Source organism: Stegostoma tigrinum, chromosome 18 (assembly GCF_030684315.1).
Source record: "Stegostoma tigrinum isolate sSteTig4 chromosome 18, sSteTig4.hap1, whole genome shotgun sequence".
NCBI classification, from domain to species: Eukaryota; Metazoa; Chordata; class Chondrichthyes; order Orectolobiformes; family Stegostomatidae; genus Stegostoma; species Stegostoma tigrinum.
The window spans coordinates 12,879,469-12,904,018 of record NC_081371.1 but is presented as its reverse complement, the minus strand read 5'-3'; the positions used below and the strand labels follow the sequence as shown (position 1 = coordinate 12,904,018).

The 24,550-nt window shown below is 40.3% G+C and overlaps 1 protein-coding gene across 7 annotated transcripts in view; it reads right to left on the bottom strand.

Moving 5' to 3' along the window:
* LOC125461078 (metabotropic glutamate receptor 8) overlaps positions 1–24,550 on the bottom strand; it is a 384,941-nt gene that overhangs the window by 208,724 nt on the left and 151,667 nt on the right. For all 7 annotated transcript variants that reach the window (XM_048549441.2, XM_048549440.2, XM_048549442.2 and 4 more), the window contains one exon: positions 15,646–15,862. In XM_048549441.2, the coding sequence (XP_048405398.1) occupies positions 15,646–15,862 (217 nt within the window). The remainder of the gene's footprint in view (positions 1–15,645; positions 15,863–24,550) is intronic.

Sequence of the window (24,550 nt, the reverse complement as noted above, 5' to 3'; positions counted from 1 at the left end):
GACATGCAAGTTAATACTAGGTGCAGCAGAACAGCAGGCCATGTGGAATCTCTTAAATGTTACGTTCAACTGTCCAACTCCTTAGTCGATAAACTTTAGGATAGAGAAAAAGAAATAGGCTGACAGTGGTAAATTGAGGTTAAGTGAACTGGAGCCAAATTAGATTGAGGAAGAGTAATAAGAAGAGTTTGTGCAAAGTAAAGGGTTTACTACATTGTTAACTATTGGAATAGTTACTAAGCATGTGCACAATGAGTTATGTCTAGGTCATAGTAACACCAGATCACTAAGAACTAGAGACTGAGTCTGTGAAGTTCCAGAAGATGTCCTCTTTACCATCCTTTTTATAAAGCTATGTTTAATAAAATCTGTTAATGTTCCCTTACAAGACTGTAGACTGCATGTTACTACATGGCAACAGTGGTGGCCAGACCTCAGGACAGGAGCCAAAGCATCTGGACCAAAGCCCAGAGACAGCACAGTGCTACTGATTAAGAAAATGCCAAACATCGAACACCAGAAGTGGAAGAAAACCTGAAAAGGAGCTCAGCAGTGACAGGAAACAGCAGGATATAGATTCTACGCCCACATGGGTGCAAAACTGCTGGGACAGAAAGCCTGTGCAAAAGCTGAAAGAGCTCACGACATAGCACACGACAGAATGCCAGAAAAATAACCAGTCACCACTGAGGCAGCGCGCATCATTCAGTTTTCTCAAAAGGGAAGACAGAAAAGCAGGATAAAAGGGATCAAAGACAAAGGTCAACAGCGACATGAGCCTGTTCCAGATATTAGCTTGTTCTTTGAAGATACAGAAAAGAATCCACCACTCATTTTGTTCATTTTATTGAGGTACAGTCCATAGAGCTTCTTACATACATGAGTGTGGTTGGCAATGTCCATGAAGTTTCTGCTATTTTTTTTTGAGAATGGCCATCCCTTTTTTGAACAAAATGGGAACATTGTCACATCTTTCTCAATACCCATGAAGAATGTGTAGAGGCAGCAACAGCAATCATTAGGTAAAGAAATTCCTTCCAATAGCAACCACCACAGCAAAGCAGGCTTTATGCCAATTCAGTAAAGCATCAAACATTTCTAAATATGGAAAAGTCACCACAACATCTGAGGTGTCTCCGATTATGGTGTTAGAAACTACCCCAGTGCAGTAAAAATAAAAGTATGCCCAGCGAAGGAGAGGACTTTGTAACCATCCTACGTTCAATATAATTGAATCAGCTTTTGAGAAACTAGAATGTGGTCAAGGTAGGGTTGTGTGTGAAACCTATAAATATGCTTATTCATGCAGTATTGAAATTAATTTTCTGAACGACATCTATCCAGTTTGCATTTCTGAGTGTCCACTACTGTGTAGGATGAAAATTACTGTCATCTAAAATTAATAGTACTATTGATGACAAAACTGGCAGAAGGTGCTGCCAAGTCAATTCTTTTTCATTCAAAATACTCCAAGAACAACTCATACTTGTTGGAGAGACAGTCTACACTTTGTAACGTCCCCTTTCAAGGCCTCTAAGGCTAAATTTCATATGAATACAATAAATTGAATCATTAACAAGTTGCTAATGACATAAATCTCTAATCTTAAAAGTTAATAGTGATATTGCTTTGCATTTATGATGCAAATCCAGCGATTTCATGATGCACAGTTAATCTCAAAGGGAAAGCTCATGGTGAAATTTTACAACTATATCAAGGCTAAACGTGAATATCTTCCAGAAATTTAGGAAGAATCAGAACTCACAATGTATCTCTCCCTTACCTCAAGCTGCTGATATTTTGTGAACTAATTAATGCAGCAGGCACTAATTCTCTAGCAATTTCTGGGCCGTCTGATTTAATGATGATCAGAAATTGTGTGAAAGTCTTACTCTCATCAGTTTAGAGTTTGATGTTCATATTTAGCATTTATGCACAATGTTAACACCACAATAAAAATAACCTGAGTTTATATCTCTTAACATTAAACATCAATACATATTCCTTTAGATACTAAACATGTTAAATTTTATCTTGATTAAATTTAACATCGTGAATCCTACTTACAAAGAAACAGTAAATAAAACTGGCTGTTACAATATATATATTCAGTCTTTTCATCAAAATAGAATTGACATCTCTCAAGATATGCAGAGAATCTTCTTTGAAGATGATGATTAAGACAATTGAGATTGTGAATAAGTTAACTGTGAAATGCAACTGCTTAAATTTGTAGTGAGGATTAAGAGGCTAGACAATCCATCAATCTGCAGATTTGTGTGACTGAAATTACCCTCAGTTTCCCAAGGTTGATATTTCTTTGACTTCACCATTGTCAGCCATACTTTCAGCTGCCTAAGATTTCAACATGTGTCCTTAAATTTCTTTGTGTCTCTACTTCCCTCTCTCTTGCTTCCTAAAACCCATCTGTTTGATCATGTTTCCACCCACCACTCCCCCACACTTGACCCAATGTACGGAAGCATCTCAAATTTCATTTGACTATATTCTTGGCATGCAACATGGGGAGTTTAACTGCATTAAAGACACCATAAAAATGCAAGTTGTTGATTTCTTAAGACTATTTTCCTTCCTCATTGATTAATTATACCAGTAAACTAGTTATACATGAACCATAATAGAGAATTTGCTTATCAGTTGAAAACTTCATTTTATCTTTTCACACTCATTTTTTTTTCCTGGGAGATTAATCCAGCCATAATCACTAAGAAGGTTATTTGCCATAGGTTTCTAATACCAAACGAAAGAATTCAGTGCTAAACTTGCTGACCCAGAACCTTTGGTTTGCTATGGTCAGCAAAGGCCTACCCATGTGAGAAGTTTTAAACATCTACACAGGTTACAGGACTGAAGTTATGATTACATGCCAATCGCAGACACTACACGTAAGGGAGCATCATAAGTATCCACTCACATCTTGCATTGGCAGCATCTACCATTGAGAATTTAAATTTAAATATGCTGACAGGACTGATCATCACCTTCATGCATTTTGTATACTGGGGTACAATTTAACAGGCTGTGCAATTCTACCATGCTTTGGAAATTTGGATTTCACTGAGAAATTGATGTAATATTTACTAGAAATACCTTTCCCACTAAGTAGTGTATAGGTAATACATTGTGAAGAGTTTCAGTATGACTGAGGACTAGGAGTGACAATTCAAGTAAAAGAAATAACGTGAAATCAAAAATTAAGAATGAAAACACTTGCAACTGTTGCCTTTATTGTGTTATTGATGTCTAATCAAGGAGTTCTAATCTAATACAGCCATTCTGCTTGTAATCAAACACTGTTCAATGCTGCTTTAGTCATCAGCTGGCCAACTGTTTCATGCTTACCCATGTTCATTTGCACAGTTTGACTGAAATCATTTGCTTGCTCTGCTCTGTGCTTGCCTTTGTAGTTAAGACATCCTCCTGACATGATTCATGATGTGATCGGTTTGATTAATGGTTTTGAATTACACAGTATGAAACAAACCGAATTTCAGACTGCTCTAAGACGAATGTTCTGGGTATAAACACATGCTGTATAATGCTTATCATAGACCTAATTGTAACACAGTCCTTCTGATGCTCTCTAGATGCCATTTTAATTTTAGAGCTTATCAATAATATGTTTTAAAAAGTTTAATTAATGTTGTTATGTTGCAAGTTAAATATGAGGACATGAATTTAGTATTGCAGAAATATGAAATGAAAAACCAGTGTTTACTTATCCTGTTAAAAGTAATCAGTAGAAGGCATAGATAGAGTTGATAGCCAGAGACTATTTCCCAGGGCAGAAATGGCTAGCACGAGGGGTCATAGTTTTAAGCTGGTTGGTGGAAAGTATAGAGGGGATGTCAGAGGCAGGCTCTTTACGCAGAGAGTTGTGAGAGCATGGAATGCGTTGCCAGCAGCAGTTGTGGAAGCAAGGTCATTGGGGTCATTTAAGAGACTGCTGGACATGTATATGGTCGCAGAAATTTGAGGGTGCATACATGAGGATCAATGGTCGGCACAACATTGTGGGCTGAAGGGCCTGTTCTGTGCTGTACTGTTCTATGTTCTATGTTCTAAGTTAAGGAATTTGTGCAAAAAAAGTCAGGTTGGTTTTGCAGATAACACTTGGCCTCTATTTTCCAAACTTTGCACTTTGCAATCAAAGGTTAACAATACGATATGTTAACTCTGTTTTTCTCTGCTTAAATGTTGTCTGATCTTAGTATTTGCAGCATTTTCTGCTTTCATTTACAGCACCAGCAGCCCTTTGCCTTCGTAATTATTTTATGGATTTAAGCTTTACTTCGGGAGTTGAACGTACAGTAAGTCGCTTCAATCAGCATCATTCTGCTGCAGTGTTGTGGATATGGTGGGGCTGGTATGTTGTGGCATTTCCAACTTAGCTCTGTTTCTCGCCAAGGTAGGTATACTATTTTGTGGTCAGAACATATTATTTTTGGAGCAGCCTCTCACACTTGCTGAACCTCACAGTCCTGAATCCTCTTTTCTGACTTTCTCACATACTCCCAACCAAACACTCCCCCACCCCCAAAAACTCTCACCCACTCACTGACACTGTCCTGCTTCTGATTCACAGCTGTCATCAAGGCACTGAACAGGAGGGGGTGAATGAGGAAAGTGGCCAGTAGGTGGTAAGTAAGACTGAGGTAGGTAACCAGGGAGGTGAGCAGGAGAGTGGGGGAGAGGCTGTGACCAGGAAGATTAGTGAATGCGGAGGAGTGATTGAGGGAATTGGTGAGCAGAAATGGTAATCAGCACAAAGGAGTGACAGAGGGAGACAACGAGCAGGAGGGGCCAGCCCAGTGGGATAGGTTTGAGGAACAGGAGAGAATGCAAATGGGAGAGAGTCAGGGGGCACATGCGGGCGGTGAGCAGAAGAGAGTCTGTCAGCAATGAGGAGGATTAGTCGGCAGGCAAAGTGACAACCTGTATAGCAGGGGAATTATTAAAATGAATTTTTTATTCAATAGACAATAGGTGCTGGAGTAGGCCATTCGGCCCTTCGAGCCAGCACCACCATTCATTATGATCAGGCTGATCATCCACAATCAGTATCCCGTTCCTGCCTTATCCCCATGACCCTTGATTCCACTATCTTTAAGAGCTCTGTCTATCTCTTTCTTGAAAGCATCCAGAGAGTGGGCCTCCACTGCCTTCTGGGGCAGAGCATTCCATATATCCACCACTCTCTGGATGAAGAAGTTTTTCCTCAACTCTGTTCTGAATGGCCTACCCCTTATTTTTAAACTATGTCCTCTGGTCCTGGACTCACCCATCAGTGGAAACATGCTTCCTGCCTCCACAGTGTTTAATCCCTTAATAATCTTATCCGTCTCAATCAGATCCCCTCTCATCCTTCTAAACTCAAGAGTATACAAGCCCAGTCACTCCAATCTTTCAACATATGATAGTCCCGCCATTCTGGGAATTGACCTTGTGAACCTACACTGCACTCCCTCGATAGCAAGACTGTCCTTCCTCAAATTGGGAGACCAAAACTGCACATAATACTCCAGGTGCGGTCTCACCAGGGCCCTGTACAGCTGCAGAAGGACCTCTTTGCTCCTATACTCAATTCCTCTTGTGAGGAAGACCAGCATGTAATTAGCTTTCTTCACTACGTGCTGTACCTGCATGCTTGCTTTCATTGACTGATATACAAGAACACCTAGATCTCGTTGTGCTTCCCCTTTACCTAACTTGACTCCATTGAGATAGTAATCTGCCTTCCTGTTCTTGCCACCAAAGTGGATAACCACACATTTATCCACACTAAACTGCATCTGCCATGCATCCGTCCACTCACCTAGCCTGTCAAAGTCACCCTGTATTCTAATAACATCCTCTTCACATTTCACACTGCCACCCAACTTTGTGTCATCAGCAAATTTGCTAATATTACTTCTAATGCCTTCGTCTATATCATTAATATATATCGTAAACAGTAATTTATGAATCAAAGAATTTAGAAATGTGCAGTATTTCTAGTTACAGAGTTTGATAGTTTAATTGTTCCATGTTTTGTTGATTAGTCTGATTCACTCATCATTCTGCACTTACCGATTGCCTGAGCCATAGATGGAAAGAGTGAACGTGTGTGTGTGTGTGTGTGTGTGTGTGTGTGTGTGTGTGTGTGTGCGTGTGTGTGTTTATCTGTCTGTAAATTAACTGCTTAAATTTAGAAATTGAGTTATTCCCTGTGTTGCTTTAACATTATAACATATAACATTGCTTCAACATATAATGCAAACCATGGAAAATACAACAATTTGTTTTCTCATGAGAAATAAAACTCAACTACTGGTTGTTAAGAAAAAGTCCGATTCACTTTAAGCTGTGATTTTCAAGAACACAGTTAAGTGAGGTATTACTGTACTATCTAGACTGCAACTTAATACCATACTGAGGGAATGCTGTGTTACTTATTGTGATGGTTCCATCTGCATGTCTTTGTGGTAGATAAAAGTATTACACTATTTCACCATTAAAAAAGCATGAGGTCGTCATCTACTATCGTGGCCACTTAACTCCCTCAACCACTTCTCCAATCAATGTACATTTCATTCTTACTTGAGGAAAGGTTGCCATGTTTTCTCAACAACATTTTTAGATTGTACATGAAGGCTTATGAACTGAGAGACATGATCATGGTTTTCAATTTCAAGAAACAACAAATTAACAAATCCAATGTTGTAAATGGATTGGAAAAGGTTTTGAGTCAATCAGACCAGAAATAAATCATCAGCTGTCCTTTGCAATAAGATTTCTCCGAAGGCCATTTATTTAAATTAGATTTTCTGACACTCAGCCATGCCCACAGCAATCACAAACTCGAATAGTTCAGAAACAGCCTTCATTGGCTGCACTTAATGGGGTACTGTTGTCCTCATTAATGGTATCGGGGGGAACCCAGCATCCCAATGGCTGCTCCACACCATTTTAATGCTGGGAGCATTGATAAGTGGTTGGAGGAAGAACTTCTACATCTCTAGGTCCTGCCACACCAGATTACCGAACAGCCATGGAGTCAAGGAGTTGTACAGCATGGAAACAGAGCCTTTAGTCCAACAAGTCCATGCCATCTAGATTTTCTAAATAAATCTAGTCCATTTGCCAGCATTTGGCTTATATCCGTCTCAAACCTTCCCAGTCAAGTACCCATCCAGAGGCCTCTTAAATGTTGTAATTGTACCAGCCTCCACCATATCTTCTGGCAGCCCAATTCAACAAAAACACCACCCTCTTGTGAAAAAGTTGCCCCTTAGGTCTGTTTTAATTCTTTCCCCTCTCACCTTAAACCTAGGCCCTCCAGTTTTGGACTCCTCCAACCCAGGGGAAAGACTTTCCCTATTTAGCCGATCCATGCCCATCATGATTTATAAACCTCTATAAAGTCACCACTCAGCCTCTGATGCTCCAGGGAAAATAGCTCCAGCCCATTCCGTATAGCTCAATATAGTTCAAACCCTCTAACCCTTGCAATGTGATTATAAATCTTTCCTGAATCCTTTCAAGTTTCACAGCATCCTTCCTATAGCAGGGAGACCAGAATTGCATGTAACACTCCAAAAGTGGTCTAACCAATGTCCTATACAGCCACAACATAACCTCCCAACTCCTATACTCAATGCTCTGACCAATAAAAGCAAGCATATCAAATGCCTTCTTCACTATCCTATCTACCTGCGACTCTACTTTCAAGGAACTACGAACCTGCACTCCAAGGCCGCTTTGTTCAGCAACACATCCCGGGACCTTATCATTAAGTGTATAAATTCTGCCCTGATTGGCCTTTCCAAAATGTAGGCACCTCACATTTATCCAAATTAAACTCCATCTGCCACTCCTTGGCCCATTGGCCCATCTGTTCAAGGAACCTTTTAACTTGAGGTAACTGTCTTCACTGCCCACTACACCACCGATTTTGATATCACCTGCAAATTTACTAACCATACCTCATATGCTCATTCTAACTCATTTATATAAACACCAAAAGGCAGTGGACCCAGCTCTGATCCTTGGGGCACACTGCTGGTCGCAGGCCTCCAGTCTGAAAAGCAACCTTCCACCACCACCATCTGTCTTTTTCCTTCGAGCCAGTTCTGTATCCGAATGGCTAGTTCTCCCTTTTTCCTGCGCGATCTAACCTTGCTAACCAATCTACCATGTGGAACCTTGTTGAACACCTGACTGATGCCCCTATAGATCACATCCACCACTCTGCCTTCATCAATCCTCTTCATTCCTTCTTCAAAAAACAGGACCTAGTTAGTAAGACGTGATTTCCCACACACAACGCTACGTTGCGTATCCCTAATCAGTTCTTGCATTTCCAAACATATATAAATCCTATCCCTCAGGATCCCTTCCAGCAACTTGCACTCTGCTGATATCAGGCTCATCAGTCTTTAGTTCCCTGGCTTTTCCTTACCACATTTCTTAAATAGTGGCACCATGTTAGCCAACCTGTAGTCTTCCAGTTCCTCACCCGTGGTTATCAATGATGTAAAGGGCCCAGCAATCACTTCCCTAGCTTCTCACAGAATTCAAGGGTAACCCGATCAGCTCCCAGGGATTTATTCACCTTTATGCGATTTAAGACATCAGCACCTCCTCCTCTGTGATGTGAACACTTTTCAAGACTTTGCTATTTCTTTCCCCAAGTTCTCTAACACTCATAGCCTTCTCCATAGTAAATACTGGTACAAAATACTAATTTAGTATCTCCCCCATCTCCTGCCTCATTTTTGCCCTCCTGATTCTTAAATATACTCCTACTGCCTTTATACTCTTCTAGCCATTCACTAAATCCCTCCTGCCTATACCTGACATCTGCTTCCTTCTTATTCTTGACCAAAACCCCAACTTCTACAGTCATCCAGCATTCCCATCACCTATCAGCCTTGCCCTAAAGATCAGAATCAGGGGCTGAAATACTATCAGAAGAAAAATACATCTTATTTAAATAACTGAAAAGGGGGTGCAACTATGCACAACCAATACATACATGGCCCACTGAATCCACAGCACTGTGCAATAAATAGTTGGGCTGTGAGCAAGAACACAGTGTTTCTTTTCGCTATTTGACAAAGCCTGCCACCAAATCACCCAATTAGCTAGATATACAAACAACTAGGGCTTGCCCCACCAGGGGTAATCTAGCAATGAAAAGAAAGATAAAAAGCAGGAAAAAACAAGAGAAATAAAACAAAGTGGTGTTGCAGGGTGGGACAATACACTCAATTAAATGTTGTGCCCTTTGCTCTCATTACTGCATGTTTCCTTTCCAAGGACACCTGAGCACAAAGGTAGCTCTAAAAGAGAGGCAAGCAGTTGAGAATTACAGCCCTTCTATCTCCTGCTACCTGGACCTGTTGATGGCTTCCTCAGCTAGACCCAGGAGCAGGCCCACAAGGACATCCTCTGACCTCCCCGTCCCCATTCAGCACCAGGTGTCCAAATATCAGAAGCGTGGAGCTGAAGTGTAATCAATTGAAGATTAAAGACGTTTCAGAAAATTAAACGGGGGTGAAAGCACTCACAAAGAACAGACTCCTTATCCATGGACTCCTCAGCATCACATAACAAACAGTTGGGTTGGGTGTCCGTGAATGATCTTAATATGTGGTTGCACAGGGCTGCTGTGTACAATACCCGCCAGCTCCAGTACCCAGTGGAAAGTGGGTGGACTCCTCCATTGAGGGCCCTCCATTGGGGACCACCACCACACAGCAGTATAATGGAATGCCAGCCCATGAAAAATACAATTCCTTTTTTTGATGACCCACCACCAAAATCATCATCTGACTAAATAACAATTCATAAATTACAAGCACTGCCCCCAGTACAAAGTCCAATGAGCATCACCCACTCTCAAACAGATGGAGCTGTTCTGCACGAGCCTCTCCTTCCAATGCCATATTGTTTTAACCCATCTCCCCTTTCCCCTATCTCTCTCCCACCTTTGATGATTTGTATTGCCCTTCATGGGCTTTGATGTAAGTTAATCAATTGGAAAACGTGGGTGTTTCACTGGTAGTTAATAGGTGAAAAAAAATTGCAGGTGATTTGGTGTTAGGAAGAAACAGATCTACTTGAGCCCAGGGACTCTTTCGCATAGTGGTAGCGTTCCTACCTCTGAGTCAGAGGTCCTGGTTTCAAGTCCCATCTGTTCCAGAAGTATGTCTCAAAATCTCTGAATGGATTGCTTAGGAAAACATCTTCTGTTTGAGATGTGAGGGCTCCTGTGGCACAGTGATACTGTCCCTACAATGTAATAACATCTCTGGACCGGTTGCTGAGAAATATCTTCTCTTGAAGCCTTAGCAACTGTAAAGGTACAGGGTCAGTTATTCCTCCAGCACTACAGGGAATACTCTGCCCAATACATCTGAGGCCACTATTTCTTCTAAGGAGTGCTTTTGAGGTAACAATTCCCTTTGCAAAGCAATTTTTTTTATCATGGTGTAACCGTAAAATCATCTTACTCAATGATGAAGCAATTTCACGACGGACTGAATTGTTACTAACACCATTCATGGTTTTCTTCAATGGATTAATCTCATCCACAGAACTTAAATTTCTAATTAAGTCTACTTGGCCAGGACCAATGAACAACATATTCACCCAACTCACTTTTTACACATACTCCTGCACCAATGTCAACCTTCGTTATTCTTTACAAATTAATGGAAAGTTTCTGCACTGACAGCAAACTTCTTACGTGACCTTTCACAGAAAAGGAATTCCAACACTTTGCCTTAGATATTGCCAAATTTCATAGAAAAACGGGTATTACAACTGCCAAATGAAAGAAAAAAATGGAGACTGTACAAACAATGAAATCGATGGCAAAGATTTGTCTATATTAAACAATGATAAGAATTAAAACACACTGAGGATTTTGAACTATAATGATGTTCTACATCCATGAATTCCCAATATGTGCTCTTGGTGGGGGAAGCTTCACACCAGAAATCTAGATTTGGAAATGCGCCCTACATGCACAGAGATATTAAGATAATTTCATGTTAGGCAGAAGGGATTAACTGAAGGTCTGGTGGGAAAAAGTCAATATATTTCCCTCCTTAGAAAAGGGGAATGCTGCCAATCAGAACTATCTCCCTACAGAAAAGGACCATCTGTAGAGTATTGCTTACAATCTAAGTAAAGCTGCCAATCACCTGTGGGATTTGAAATACAGAAATTACCTGCTGTTGCCTCACAACTCTATCACATCGACAAACTCACAGTACATATCAGACAAAATATCAAGTTACAATTGCACAGCAGAAACAGAGGTCATTCAGTTAATCATTTCTATGCAAACTCTTAGAAAGAATAATCCATTTAGTTCCACTTAGTCCCACTTATTTCTTTTACTTTAACTAAATTCAGAATAAAACAAGCTGGGAAATAAGCAAATTAAGGGCACATTCGTCCCAATATTAACTGAGCATCACTCTGTGAGTGATGGAGAGGTACTCTATCAAATGGACAATCAGGACCACATTTAGCATGCCTATCAATGACCATTTGACATAAATATCTTATCTGTAATTCACTCCCAGGTTAGTATTTAGTCTTTCATAATGGGTATATTGACAATCTGCATAACTTTATCTCAACTCTGGCATTTAAAGAGCAAACATGAAGATGCTATTTGTAAGACTTTGGAGTTGAAAGGATAGGAGCAAGTTCAACAATGAGTTTGAGTAATTTAAAGACTGCTGCAGTTCATCTCCGTCTTTCTTGAATTGGTGCAGGGGCAGAGGGACACACAATTGTCTAACAACACAGGAAAATATGATTCCTTTTGAAGGCATGTACAAGCTGATATTTGGCATGTACAAGCAAAACTGTTTGCTTTAAAAGATAACAACACACTAAGTTATTGCCAATATTCTCTCCATATGTAAAATTGTGTGTTGCATTCTTTATGGAGTCCCTATCAGAACAAATCTATTTCACTAGATTATGTACTGAATTCATATAACAATCCATGAAAAAAGTATGTCTCCTTTCTTCAGCTGATTGATGTCCAACGGGAAGGGATCATAAATAGGGCAACTATGCTTCAGAAAGCAAATAAGATGAAGCTAGAATTTATTCACATCCTTTTAAAATAATTTATCAGGAATTCTCAGAAAACTACAGCCAAGTAGGCCAAGAACATGAAGCAATATCTGACCAAGTTGCAGCAACAAATTAATTGAATTTTGCCTTCCAATGGTGATTCTTAACAGCACTTGATAAACATTGGTTCGGACAAGACCAATAGACCAAGAATTAACATCTCATTTTGTTAAGGGAATAATTGATTTTTGACAGGCTTCAACAAGTTATTTACAGCTTAACCTGTACACTTGTCAGAATCTTGCTCGATGCAAATAAATTACAAAACCCTTCTGTCTATTTGATCCCCCTCTTTCAGGATAAACTACAATTGTCTTCTAAATGTGTTGGATGCCATATTGCATTTTAAAAGTTAAGCTGGTGGTCAATCTATGTGAAGAACTCCCTCAGGAGATTAAGAAAGTAGCTGTTGATTCAGCAAAGTGAAAATTAGATATGTTTTCTACAGACAGTAATATGTTACACTATTCAGTAATTTCAGAGTTGATGTAAGAATAACACTGACTTTGGGGCCCTGGTTCATTCGATTCTGTGCTATTATGGTTTCCTCTCAGACAAAAACAGAAATTGCTGGAGAAATTCAGTTGGTGTGGCAGCATCTTTGGAGAGAAAGCAGAGTTAATGTTTTGAGTCCAGTGACAACTGAAAGGTGCAGGAAAATTGTGCTTTTTATGCTATGGGCAGAAGAGGAGGAGCAGGGAGAAGAACAGATTGTGTAGGTGCCCAGAGAAGAAGACAAAAGCAGTGATTAATGATGATCGATAAGGGAATAGAGGTGTAAAATGGAAGATGTGAAAAGGAGAAAATGTGTACATTCGACCAAGAGCAAAGTCAACAAGTTGCAAATAAGTCACAACGGGGGGCTATCGAGGGATGTGATAAAAACAAGTGTGACAGAGATCATACTGTGAAGTTATGGATTTCAACATTGATTCCTGGAAGCTGTAAAGTGCCTAAGCAGAAACTGAGATGTTGTATCTTCAGGATATTATGGCAAGACCAGGATCGAAATGTTGGAATGGGAGCAAGATGGTAGATTGAAATGGCAAGCAACTGAAAGATCGGGGTTATTCTTACGGACAGAGTGGGTGGTGTTCTGTAAAATGGTTACACAGTTTGCATTTACGCTTACCAATTTAGAGGATGGTACATTGTGAGCAGCAAATACAGTGGACTAGATTGAAAGAATCACAAGTAAAACATTGTTTCTCCAGGAAGGGGAAATTGGAGAAGTGGTTAGTTGTAGGAATCTGCTGGTTGTGGCCGAAGTGGCAGAGATGGTCCTTTTAATGTGGAGACTGGTGGATAGGTCCAACATGGTTGAGGACTGTGTCGACAATGATGGAGAAGGAATTCTGGATTGAAGGAGTCGGAGGACATGTAAGTGGTATACGGTGGAAGGTGGCATCATCAGAACAGAAATGACAGAGATGGAGAAACTGGCAGAATGGATGGAATCTTTGCAGGAAAGCAGGCTGTGAGGAAGTGTTGTCTTGGCAAGCATGGAGGATGGTGGGTTCTTAGTGGATATCGATCGACAGTCTTTACTGACTTTGCTCTCTTTTTCATTTGCCAATGTTCCTATTTTCTTAATCAGCCTATTAGTTCTAAATTTTCCTCTCACAGTCCTGAACTTGCATTGTCTTGCCCTGCTTCCCTGATACAACTGAAAACATAAACTTGAATTCATTTTCCTGTGTAGTGCTTCATATACCCCATTGAGAGACTTTTCTTTATTGAGCCTGAATAACATGTATTAGTAGATCCATTATATTGCTAGCTACAAGTAAAATAACACATTTAGATATGATGCATATTATTATTTGATTTAAATGTTTATCAAAAGTTCCAAATAATAAAGATACTGTTTAAAATTTGTTATTACTTAGTACGTTGGTTATATGCTGTTGGAAGAAACTAAGGTATTGTCAATTCAACAGAGAAATGAATGAAGTTTACATTTCTGGATTAGGTTTTATTCTTGCACTGCAGCAACTTGAAAGGAGATGGTATCAGCAGTTCTCATGATGCAACGTGAGTATTAGCACTGCCAGCTAAACAGAATTATACTAGATTTGATTTTGTCACAGAAATGGTGTAATGCCACATCCTGTTCAGGGAATTCAAATCTGCAATCTCAGAGTTCATTACTTCTGGACTTGACCAAGGCTGATAGCCCACAGATTCCTCACCTTTCTTGTCTTCCCTCAACGCTAATCATCACAGTCGCCACTGTCCCCATCCTCCACAAATTCCATCACTCGTGCCAAAGTCTCATTGTTACTGCTTTAATACACCTTAGGTTCTTCAGCTCATCCCCTCAAGAAATATATAACTGAAATTCCACACTGCCTCTCACACCTTCTCAACTTTTGAAATTTTTATATTTTAAAAAATCAGGACCCAATAATGTGGAGAACTGATACAAAATCAGAAATTGCTGGTAAAGCTCAGGTCAGGCAGCATCTGTGAGGGGAAATCAGAGTTAACGTTTCGGGTCCAGTAGCCTTTCCTCAGATTATAGAGAACTGTATCTTATGCCTGTGGATTGCAATGATCTGGGCACACTTTATCGATTATTGAAGCTAAACGGTATTTGTTAAGATTTGTTTTTCTCACTAGGCTGAAATCTATAACTGTTTTATTCAGACAATAACATTTAATAAATTGCAGCAAATCTTCATGAAGTTATGAATTAGGTTCCTCTAATTTAAGTTCAGGTAAATGTTATCATAACAATAAAACTATTTAGAAATATTTTCACTTTTCCATTGTAATCAATTAAATCTTCAGCATAAAGATGACATGCGAGTACAGTTAACACATGGAGCATATGAAAATGGCAAACAGAATATCCTTGCCTGTGACACACAGTTTCAATGTTTTATGCATCTCAGCATATACTTTCTGCCCCATCCATAACTTTGTAACCTCCTGGGACAGATGTAAAAGAAAAATAAAACCCAGGCTAATTGGAGGGAAAAGAAATTGGGAAATTTGCCTCCAGTTTGTCCAGGAGACCGCAGTGGCCTAGACTAATGTTTCATCATTCTTACATCTTGAATGAGGTAATCTTCACCCCAATCAAAAACAATGCATCTCTCGTTTGAAGCAATGTACCTATTCAGTGTTCACCATGCAAGCTGGCAAAATGCTCCATAAGTCTTCTTTTCTTCACAACCAGAAGAACAGTTAAACATTCAACCTAGTTCTGCCCTTCATATAACAAGCTTGATCCAATGCTTCACCCTAACAGATTCAGTTGAAATAATGGGCCCATATAAATCTAGTTTATTCATTATTTTAGAAACATCTATCAAATCACCCACATGTTTACATTTCCCAAAGTGAGGCATTCAGTGGATGTGTGGGTCATACTCCTTCTGTCAGTTTTAATGACTTTTGCTGAGTTAATTGTGGTTAGAGAATACAAACTTCCATAAGGTTATTGTAAACAAACTGCTGTGAGATGCCACTTACCAGTCTCCCTTGAGATCTGTATAAACGCTTCCACACCACTTTCTCCGTAGTTGCCCTCAGAAGCTAAAGTTGAGACGTAATTCCATCCAAGGGCTGTAACAATATCTACCATTGCTTGAACTTGGTATGAATCCGGTGGGACGACTCGGGAAAAGAAGTCATATCTGCTGTTGTCACTCAGCTCTGGGGCGGTTGACGCATAGCTAATCTGAGGGATCTGTACCGAGAAATGAACAAATCATTCAAAATGAAAAAATATTATTAACTACTGCTTTGTTCGGATTCATAATTAATAACCAAGCTGATATTTGAAAGTCCTGAGGTGTACATGATTTCCTTCTGTATGGCAATACTATATCCATTGCTACTGCTGGCAAACTGACATTGAATATGAGCATTCAACTCATTTCGTATCAGATTGCAGAACAATTAATAAATTGAAGGCATTGCTAAATTGATCCCAGTATACTGTTTGTGGGGTACCTTTCATTTTCTTCAACTAACTCCCTGACCCATTTACGTTTGAATCAGTTTGTCATCTTAAAGTGCATTAATTGACATACCTCACCTAAATCGTCATTTGTACAGGTGTGAAATGTTGGTAGACTATTGAACTGTTTTTTTTTCTGATGTGAGTGTTATACACAGTAATGGTTCTGAATGAGTTACTGCTAACAATATCATGAGCACAATAATGTCATAAGGACTTGGGTGAGGAAAGGCAGTGGACCTTCGGACCTTATCCATGGTCTCCCAGTATTGGTGATACAGTCTATCTTACTATCTTACTGATTGTTATCATGCAATAAACTACAGAGAGTGATTGTGACACATTGGTAGTGGCCCTTACCCTGTGCAGGAAGCCTTGGTTTTAAGTCCCTCCAGCTTCAGCGGTGTGTCACAACATCATTGTATAGGTTGGTTAAAAATACCTATATTGTTTAAGACTAGAGTATCTTTGTGTTAGATTAACTGATGGCTTTCTTCTACTACTTTAGACCGAGCGGATCCTGTGGACCCAACTGGAAAAAGGAATGGTGGCAGCAATCTGCCCAATTACATGTTGGCTGTGGTTGGCATCACATGTTCACAAGTCAAGGAGCATCAAAAGTGGGCACAATTCTGTCCACACCCAATTCTCAATGTGAACTTCCTAGCACAGATCATTAGGAAACAAATCAGAAACCAAAACGTGATCATTTTCCCCTTCCCAGCAACAGAAAAATAAAGCTCAAATGAGATCAGCCAACTATGTTCAGATCAGGACCAAACTTGAGAATGTTAGATGGGCATACATATGCACGCACACAAACATAGGCACATGTAGATACATATACAAAGGACACACGTACACACACTCAAACACACATTCACGCGTTTATGCACATAAATGTGGACACATGGAAGTATGCATGAACAAACACTCATACAGTACACATACACAAACACACGGGCTCACACAAAGACAACATGCAACACACACACACACACACACACACACACACACACACACACACCCCATTTCACACACTTACACTGACATGTCACATATCTACACACCTGAACACATGCATGTTTCCTATACACAGAAAGTGGTGGAGGCCAAAACATTATATAATTGTATAATTACAAGAAGAAGTTGGACATAACACTTAGGGATAAATGGATCAGTCCTGCTCCGATTTTCTATGTTTCCATCCGAGGTTATGCGGAACCTCATTAGGCAGATGTTCCAGACAGAACCAACAGGGGGAGGTGACTGAGGCATTGCCAAGCTTGGGTGAGTGTCACACAATGAGGGGCATACCTGAAAGTTAGCATGAACCCTGAATATGAAGGGCTGCTGAAGCCTGTGTGATGGTGGGAGTGGCTCGTTCAGCAGCATGGTGGGGGAGCATCAGTTGGGAGATGCCATGTGACTCCTCCTGTAAAGTCATTACACTTTTCTCGTGGTGCTCCTGGTCCAGAATGTGACCACCTGCTGCCACTCTCTGCTGAAGATGGCACTTAGGCCATCCTACCCTTCCTTAGAACAATGCAGCTCTCTTCCTGTCACCTCCACCATGGATATCCTGTAGTCCTGTGCTCCAAAGCCTCCCCTTCCTTCTGGTGTTCCAGTCTCTTTGTCTCAAATCTGAAGCTGCGTGCATTTCTGAGAATGCTACTTAGCTCCCTACTGAGTATGGTGGTGACAGTCCTTCCATTTACATGACAGTAAAGTCCAGGAGGCGGCAGCACCAAATTTAAGTGCTGTCTACCTCGACATAAACATATGGACAGTTTGCCAAATGCAAGCTTGATGCCACAAAAAAAGCAGTGCCAGCTAAATTTTAGCCCTCTCTCTCATATCTTCTCTGCTTGGCTTTATTAACTTTACAAACCTGCCAAGACAGCATCAACCTGTACAAAAAAGCATGAAGTCTTCTTACTGCTGTTACTCCCTCACCACTGAAGTTAGTATTGTGTGGCTGAGTGCCTATCTGTCAGCGAGATAAGGTCACACAACCTTTTGCCCCTTGAGAGTATCTGTCACTGCTCAAATTGAATCTTATCATCTCTCAGTCAACCTGCCAGATGGAGCCTCATGCTACGGTGGGCCGTTCTATCACACGAGAGACACAGGAATCAGAGTGAAGGAATGATATTAAGCAGCTTTACCTGCTGTTCTAACTCCTGCCATCTGACTACAGTGTTTGTGAAGACATGGAGCAGTAACTTCTACAGGTAAGGAAGAACTGAAAATAACAATAATGAAAGGGACACTTTGTTAAAAATATATCCATGCACATGACACCAGAACCATGGGATTTGGCTTTGCAGAATTGAGCTTAACCTTTGCTACAGCTGTTTTTTTGATTCCAGATGGTGTCTGCAGTATACCCACACACTTCTGGGCACGAGGCCATACTGCCTCTGAAATCCCAACATGCTGGCATCCTTTGAATTACCCAGGAAGTTTGAACTACTGCCGGCCAACTTTCTTGCTACCTGAGACCCACTGAAAAATTCTCAGACTTGGAGGTAGAGTCTGAGATTTCAGACATTTCCAATATACTTGCCTAGAAGGTTTCCCAGGAAGTGAGCGACAGACAGATCCCAGACTAACTTCTCGTAGCTGTACAGCTGCATTCCCCCCCACAACTTCCCAACAACCAAACCACCCCATCCAAACTTCCTCAGCCAACCTGACAGGCCTACTGAAGCCAAGCGTACAAGTACCGTCCGATTTGAGCTGACTACTCCAGCTACATGCCGACCCAATCTGCCTAGTCCCAATCTGACATCCTAACTGCCCAATCAGCCCATGACCACCTTAGCTATCTGCCACACACCCACTTATCCCAGTCATCCAAACCATATACTCACTCACCCGACCCGCCAACATACATAACCACACCAGTTTCCTGCCCAATCAGTCATTCATCCATTCACTGAAAGTAAAGTAGCCATGGTCCTACCAGACCATAAGGCTGCTCTCTCATTACAGAAGGATGACTGGGTGACGGTTAAACCAAAAGGGCACCAGGCTCAGGACAGTGGAGAATTTAGGAAGGAGACTCTTTTATGGTAACCTCAGCTTATGTATGAATTGAACCAATGTTGTTGGCATCGTTCCTTATCCCAAACAGCCATCCAGCACGCTGAGCTAACCAAGCCCCAACCATTTGCTAATATTTGGCCATTCACTAAAATTCACACTCAAGAAATTTAAATCTACCTTACAGCAGCTATTACTTTGTGGGACTTCAGAAGAAGCCACATTCAGAAGTGCCAGCCATAAATCAAGAGCTGCTTCAGGGCACAGAAAAGTTTTGAGCGGTGTGGTAATCTAATAGTGATTACCACTTTGCAGTTTGGGGCATTTAGAGACAGGGCAAAGTCAACAAAACATTTCAAACGTGGCATCACGTTGCTGTATCTGAAACACGGTGTCACATCAATGTAGTACCCCAGCTATATGCCAAGATTAAGATCATAACAAAACACATTACATTTTAGTGCAACATCTCCAGGGAGTAAGCATGCTGTTAATATTCTGAGACAAACAATGCAATCTACTGTTAAAAAAAAGACTTTTCTTTAACTGTCGAGCCAGCCTAATCCTGGGAGAATGTTCCTTTTCAATTAAAGTTGCTCAAAGTGCAATACATAACAGTTCAATTTGACAATATATAAAATGCAGTTTCTTTCAATGCAGTATTGAGGTCTCACTCCACTTACATTTACAGTGTACAATCACATTTCATGACAAACATCCCTTTTATGTATACAGCCCAAAGAGTTTTTCATAGTTTCCTGTTATTCAATGTACTGTGGTAGGAGAGCATTAGACAGGGGCCTTTCCACTTTGCACTTGTTCAGAAGCTTCCCAGGCTTTAATGTGTCTCCACAACATGTCACCCTGGGCCTTGAAATGTGCCAGAATGCAGCATTCAGACATAGACCATTCTTTGTACTGAAAGAAAAGCAAGTTTTGAGCAGCATGCTGCATGCAGGCCATTCACACTCCCTGATAGACTTGTCGTGAATGGTGTTTTTCTCACAAACATTTCCACAAGGGATGGATGATACAACACGATCCAACTGAACAGAATGTCTGTGGCAGTGTGGCCAGATCTATCCCTCAGAACACTGGGAACAGGAACAAACTCAGCATGTTATGGCTCTTGGAATTTGTTTATCAAAGGTCTATGCACAGCTTAATCACTGCATAAAAAGAATGCCATTAGGATGCAGGTGATATAAAGTACAATTTCTCTCCTGTTATCTAGGTTTGTGTATCATGCCTTAGTGAGGACAACCCATTTTGATCTCGAAATAGAAATAGAAGGTGGCTCTGATAACTACCACGGCACAAGTCATGCAAAATTCTCAGTTATCTTTTTGACAGATACCATAGAGGTTTTGGTCCAGTGAATTACTAACTCCAGACCAGACTTGATTCTGTTGGAAATGACACTGGTCAGAAATTTTCTAATCCATTTTGAGCTGGGAAATAGGTTGTCAGTTATTTATTCCCTCCCCCTCCCCTGGCTTCTGCAGAAATAGCAGGTCAGCTCAGGCTTTGGCAAGGTATCCCAAATTGGAAACACAAGATGTCATAAGCTTAATGCTGTGCATGTTAATGGAGAGAATTTGTAGGCCTATTAAAAGTGTGTTTTACTACCAGTCTAACTGAATATAATCGTACCAGTCCTTGGTTGCATGACTGCATACTTGAGTTTTCAAAGTCTCGTTGTGGTTCAACTGAAAAATCAGTGTTGGTACATACATTCACACAGACTGTTCTTCCAGGATAACTTCAGGTGCAAGGAGTGACATTTGGACTGTTCCCCGTTGATACCGTCTTTCCATTCTGTTCTTCCTCAATGACATTGCTGTACCTGTGTTCCAAGATTTGATGTGTGTTGGGCATCTCACTGTACCCAAAGTTTTGGAGTTGGGATGCTCTAGACCATTTGCTGATTCTGGTGTTTCAGAGGTGCTAAGGTTAACTCATCTAGATCTTCAGCATGTTGCTATGTCTCCTGCTGCTGTCAACTTCTTCACTTTCCATCACCAAATGAAAAGTAGTCACAATTGTCCATTTCGGACATAAACTGCCATGCCATCACTGTCTGTCTGTTATTTTTCTTAATCTTCTTCTTAATAGTTTTCCACAACTGTAGAGGAGCGTCAGGGAACAGTGTTTAGCAGATTGCTGCAGCATCTAGTGTCTTCTTCTGCCTTCTCCTTGCTACTCGCTGCATCCTTCGTTGTCATGTTTATCTCACTGAAAAACTTAGTGAGGAGATGAGTCCTGGTCTACTCTGCAGCGACCAGTCTCAATCCTCCTTCTTTGTGCCCTTCCATGATTTTAGTTGCTTGTGCGTAACTAAAGCAGCACATTTGGCAGGTCATGTGGAGCTGGTGTCACCCACCACAACATGAACTCTTTTATCTGGTAGCCTTCCGGCAAGTAGGTGTTGTGGATGACCATAATACAATTGGCTGCCACTTGGTCAGATGTGGCACACGTGTAGCAAATCTTGGGGGTGCCCAAAATAGGCTAGTAGCCCAGAATTACCCCAGAAGCAAACTGAAGGGAGAATGAAGGATTGCTCCCTCATCCTCCACTTCAAGGTCACTTTCTCCTAACTCTTTTAAATCCAAATCCCAATGTGCTGCTTGACCTCAGTGCTGTTCCCAGCAACTTTGAAATACCTGGAGAGGAAAGTCAGCACAACTATGACAATAATGTGGGGTTTGTGGAGATGCGTGGTCTTAACAGAGTTCTGTTGCAACATCAACATTAAATCGAGGTTCCACATTGAGGATCAGCAGTGATACCAGGTTACCCCTTTCCTTAAACATCTTCATGAATTTCTCACATCCCCTGCCTTTTTTAAATATAACATTGCCACTGTGAGATATCCACAGTTTGAAATCTACAGCGATCCAAAAAGCCTCACTTAACAATGAAAGTCATGTCCACAGCTTCAGCTCTTTGACCACTACCAAACTGGTCTTTCACACCTCTTGGATTGGAGTTCAGGTGTTAGTTGTAGCCAATGATTCTAATTTGCAAAAGGCCAAGCCCCAAGGCTCAAGGTGACCTGACAAAAGAATGGTTTGTAATGGCAGTGCAACATGATATCACTGACTGCTGACATCTGTATAGACCTCATATGGCTCCATGTCATAATAGAGTACAGCAAAAACTGACAGGCAAAGGCATATCAGGTATTCACTGAAGGGTGCTAAAGCAATGATTCAGATCTTTGAATTGCTTTCAGGGAGAAGAATGCTTGCACAAGTGAAGATGGAAACATTGTGTATTTGCTGGATATTGTACAATATTGCTAGGGACAGAGACCTCACTATAGTCTTGGCTGAGGTGTAATTGAAAATCATCAAAATCCAGGAGGACAATGGTGTACCAATGCCAATGGCAGCTGATCAGTCTATTCTGGCAAGGCAATTGCATGTGGCAATTTGCCCACTTTTTAATGGGATTTGCAACACTGCCTGATGATCATCAATTGACCAAATGGATAATAATGCTTATTTGCTCCACGTGCTTCATTTTTCCAGTAAAGTGTATGTTAAATTAATTAAGTTTAAATTTGCTAACTGCCTTTTTCATTTCTGTTCACTTAAAGTAGTAGAAACAATAAAATGCATGGAAGTGAGTTCAATGTTTTGTGATAATAAATATGATGGATTCATTGTCCTTTTCTATGCTCTGTTCTATTTTAATCTTGGAATGTCTACATGAACAATCCTTCTGTCAAGTTAATCCATGTTGTGAAGAAAACATGAGGAATTTGCAGAAGGGTATAGATAGGGTTGAGTGGGTGCAAAAAAAGAACTGGTACATGAAGTATAACCTGGAGAAAGATTAAATTACCACTTTAGCGGGAAGATTGAAATCAGCATATCATTTAAATGGAGGACGACTGTGGAATTTCAAAATGCCAATGTATCTTTTACCTAATGCATGAATCACAAAAACTGTGACCACATGTAATTTTGTTTCTAGCTACAGCAAGTAATTTGGAAGGTTAATAGGATAATATCCTTTATTAGAAGGGAATTGAACATTAAAATGAGGATGCTTTGCTTCAATTATACAAGGTATTCATAAGACCACATCTCAAATACTGTGTTCAGTTTTAGTGTCCTTATTTAGTAAACAATGTAAATGTGTTAGAGGTGGTTCAGAGAAGGAGTGCTAGGTTGATACCTGGAAAGAATGAGGTATCATATAAAGATAAGGTTGGATAAGCTGAGCTTATTTCCACTGGAAGAGTGAGAGGTGACTTGATTGAAATGTACAAGATCTTGAATGGTCTTGACAAGATGGAAATATAAATTGTATTTCCTCTTCTAAATGGCTCCAGGACTCGGGAAACAGTTTTAACATTTGGGGTTAATCTTTGTAGGACAGAAGTAACAGCATTTTACTTCATTTGTTTTGTGGAACTTCAGAATGCTTAGCCTCAAAAGGCAGTTGGATGTAGAAATGTTAAATATTCTTAAGGCAGAGATAGGAATATTCTTGATAGGCAGACAAACCTAGAGTTATCAGGGTTAAATGCAAGTGTAGAATTTGAAACCATAATTAATAAGCTATAACTTACTGAATGGTGAAGCAGGTTCAAGGGGCTGAAGGGTATACTTCTGATCGAATTTCATATACTCATATGAACCTACAGGAAGGCATGTCACAAGTAGTAAAATTGAGGAGAGATGCATGTTATTTGCAAAACCAGAAGATATGTTTTAAAATTCCCAAACAGTACAATGCTTATTCATGAGATTTTGCTTTATTCTGGTCATTTTCAAATGAACTTTTCCACCCACCACCATCCCCCAACCCCGTGCCACACTTTCAGTGAGTGTCACTGTTGCTTCACCAGTTTACCTTATTACATTCCAGGGCAGCACTTTCTCTTGTGCATTGTAAAAGAACATACATCATCTGAAGATTACATCATCTGAAATCTCAACAGATGGGCAAAACATGCTTCCCTTTAAATTTTCCTGCAAGCAACAAGTTGTAGAGTTCTTATGTTGAGTGACACTTTTTTTCCCAGCACCCACCATCTCAATTCTCAGATTATAAGTTAAATTTTCAGACATTCAGCTTCATACGTAATTGCGTTGAAACTCATCGGAACTGCAGATTACCTGGTAGCACCAATAAAAGCCTAAGCTGTCTATTTTTATTCAGAAATCTGTAAAACAAAATGACAAAAAAGGGACAAATAGCTAGGCAAAAAAAAATTCAAAAATTAGTTGTGGTGCAAATAGATTTTCAGAACCAACTGAATAGACAAGTGCTCGTGAGGCTTTTGGTTCAATGTATCAGTCACGTTGCACCTCAAAGTTGAGTTCTGAGGGGATTTTTAAGGCTCACATT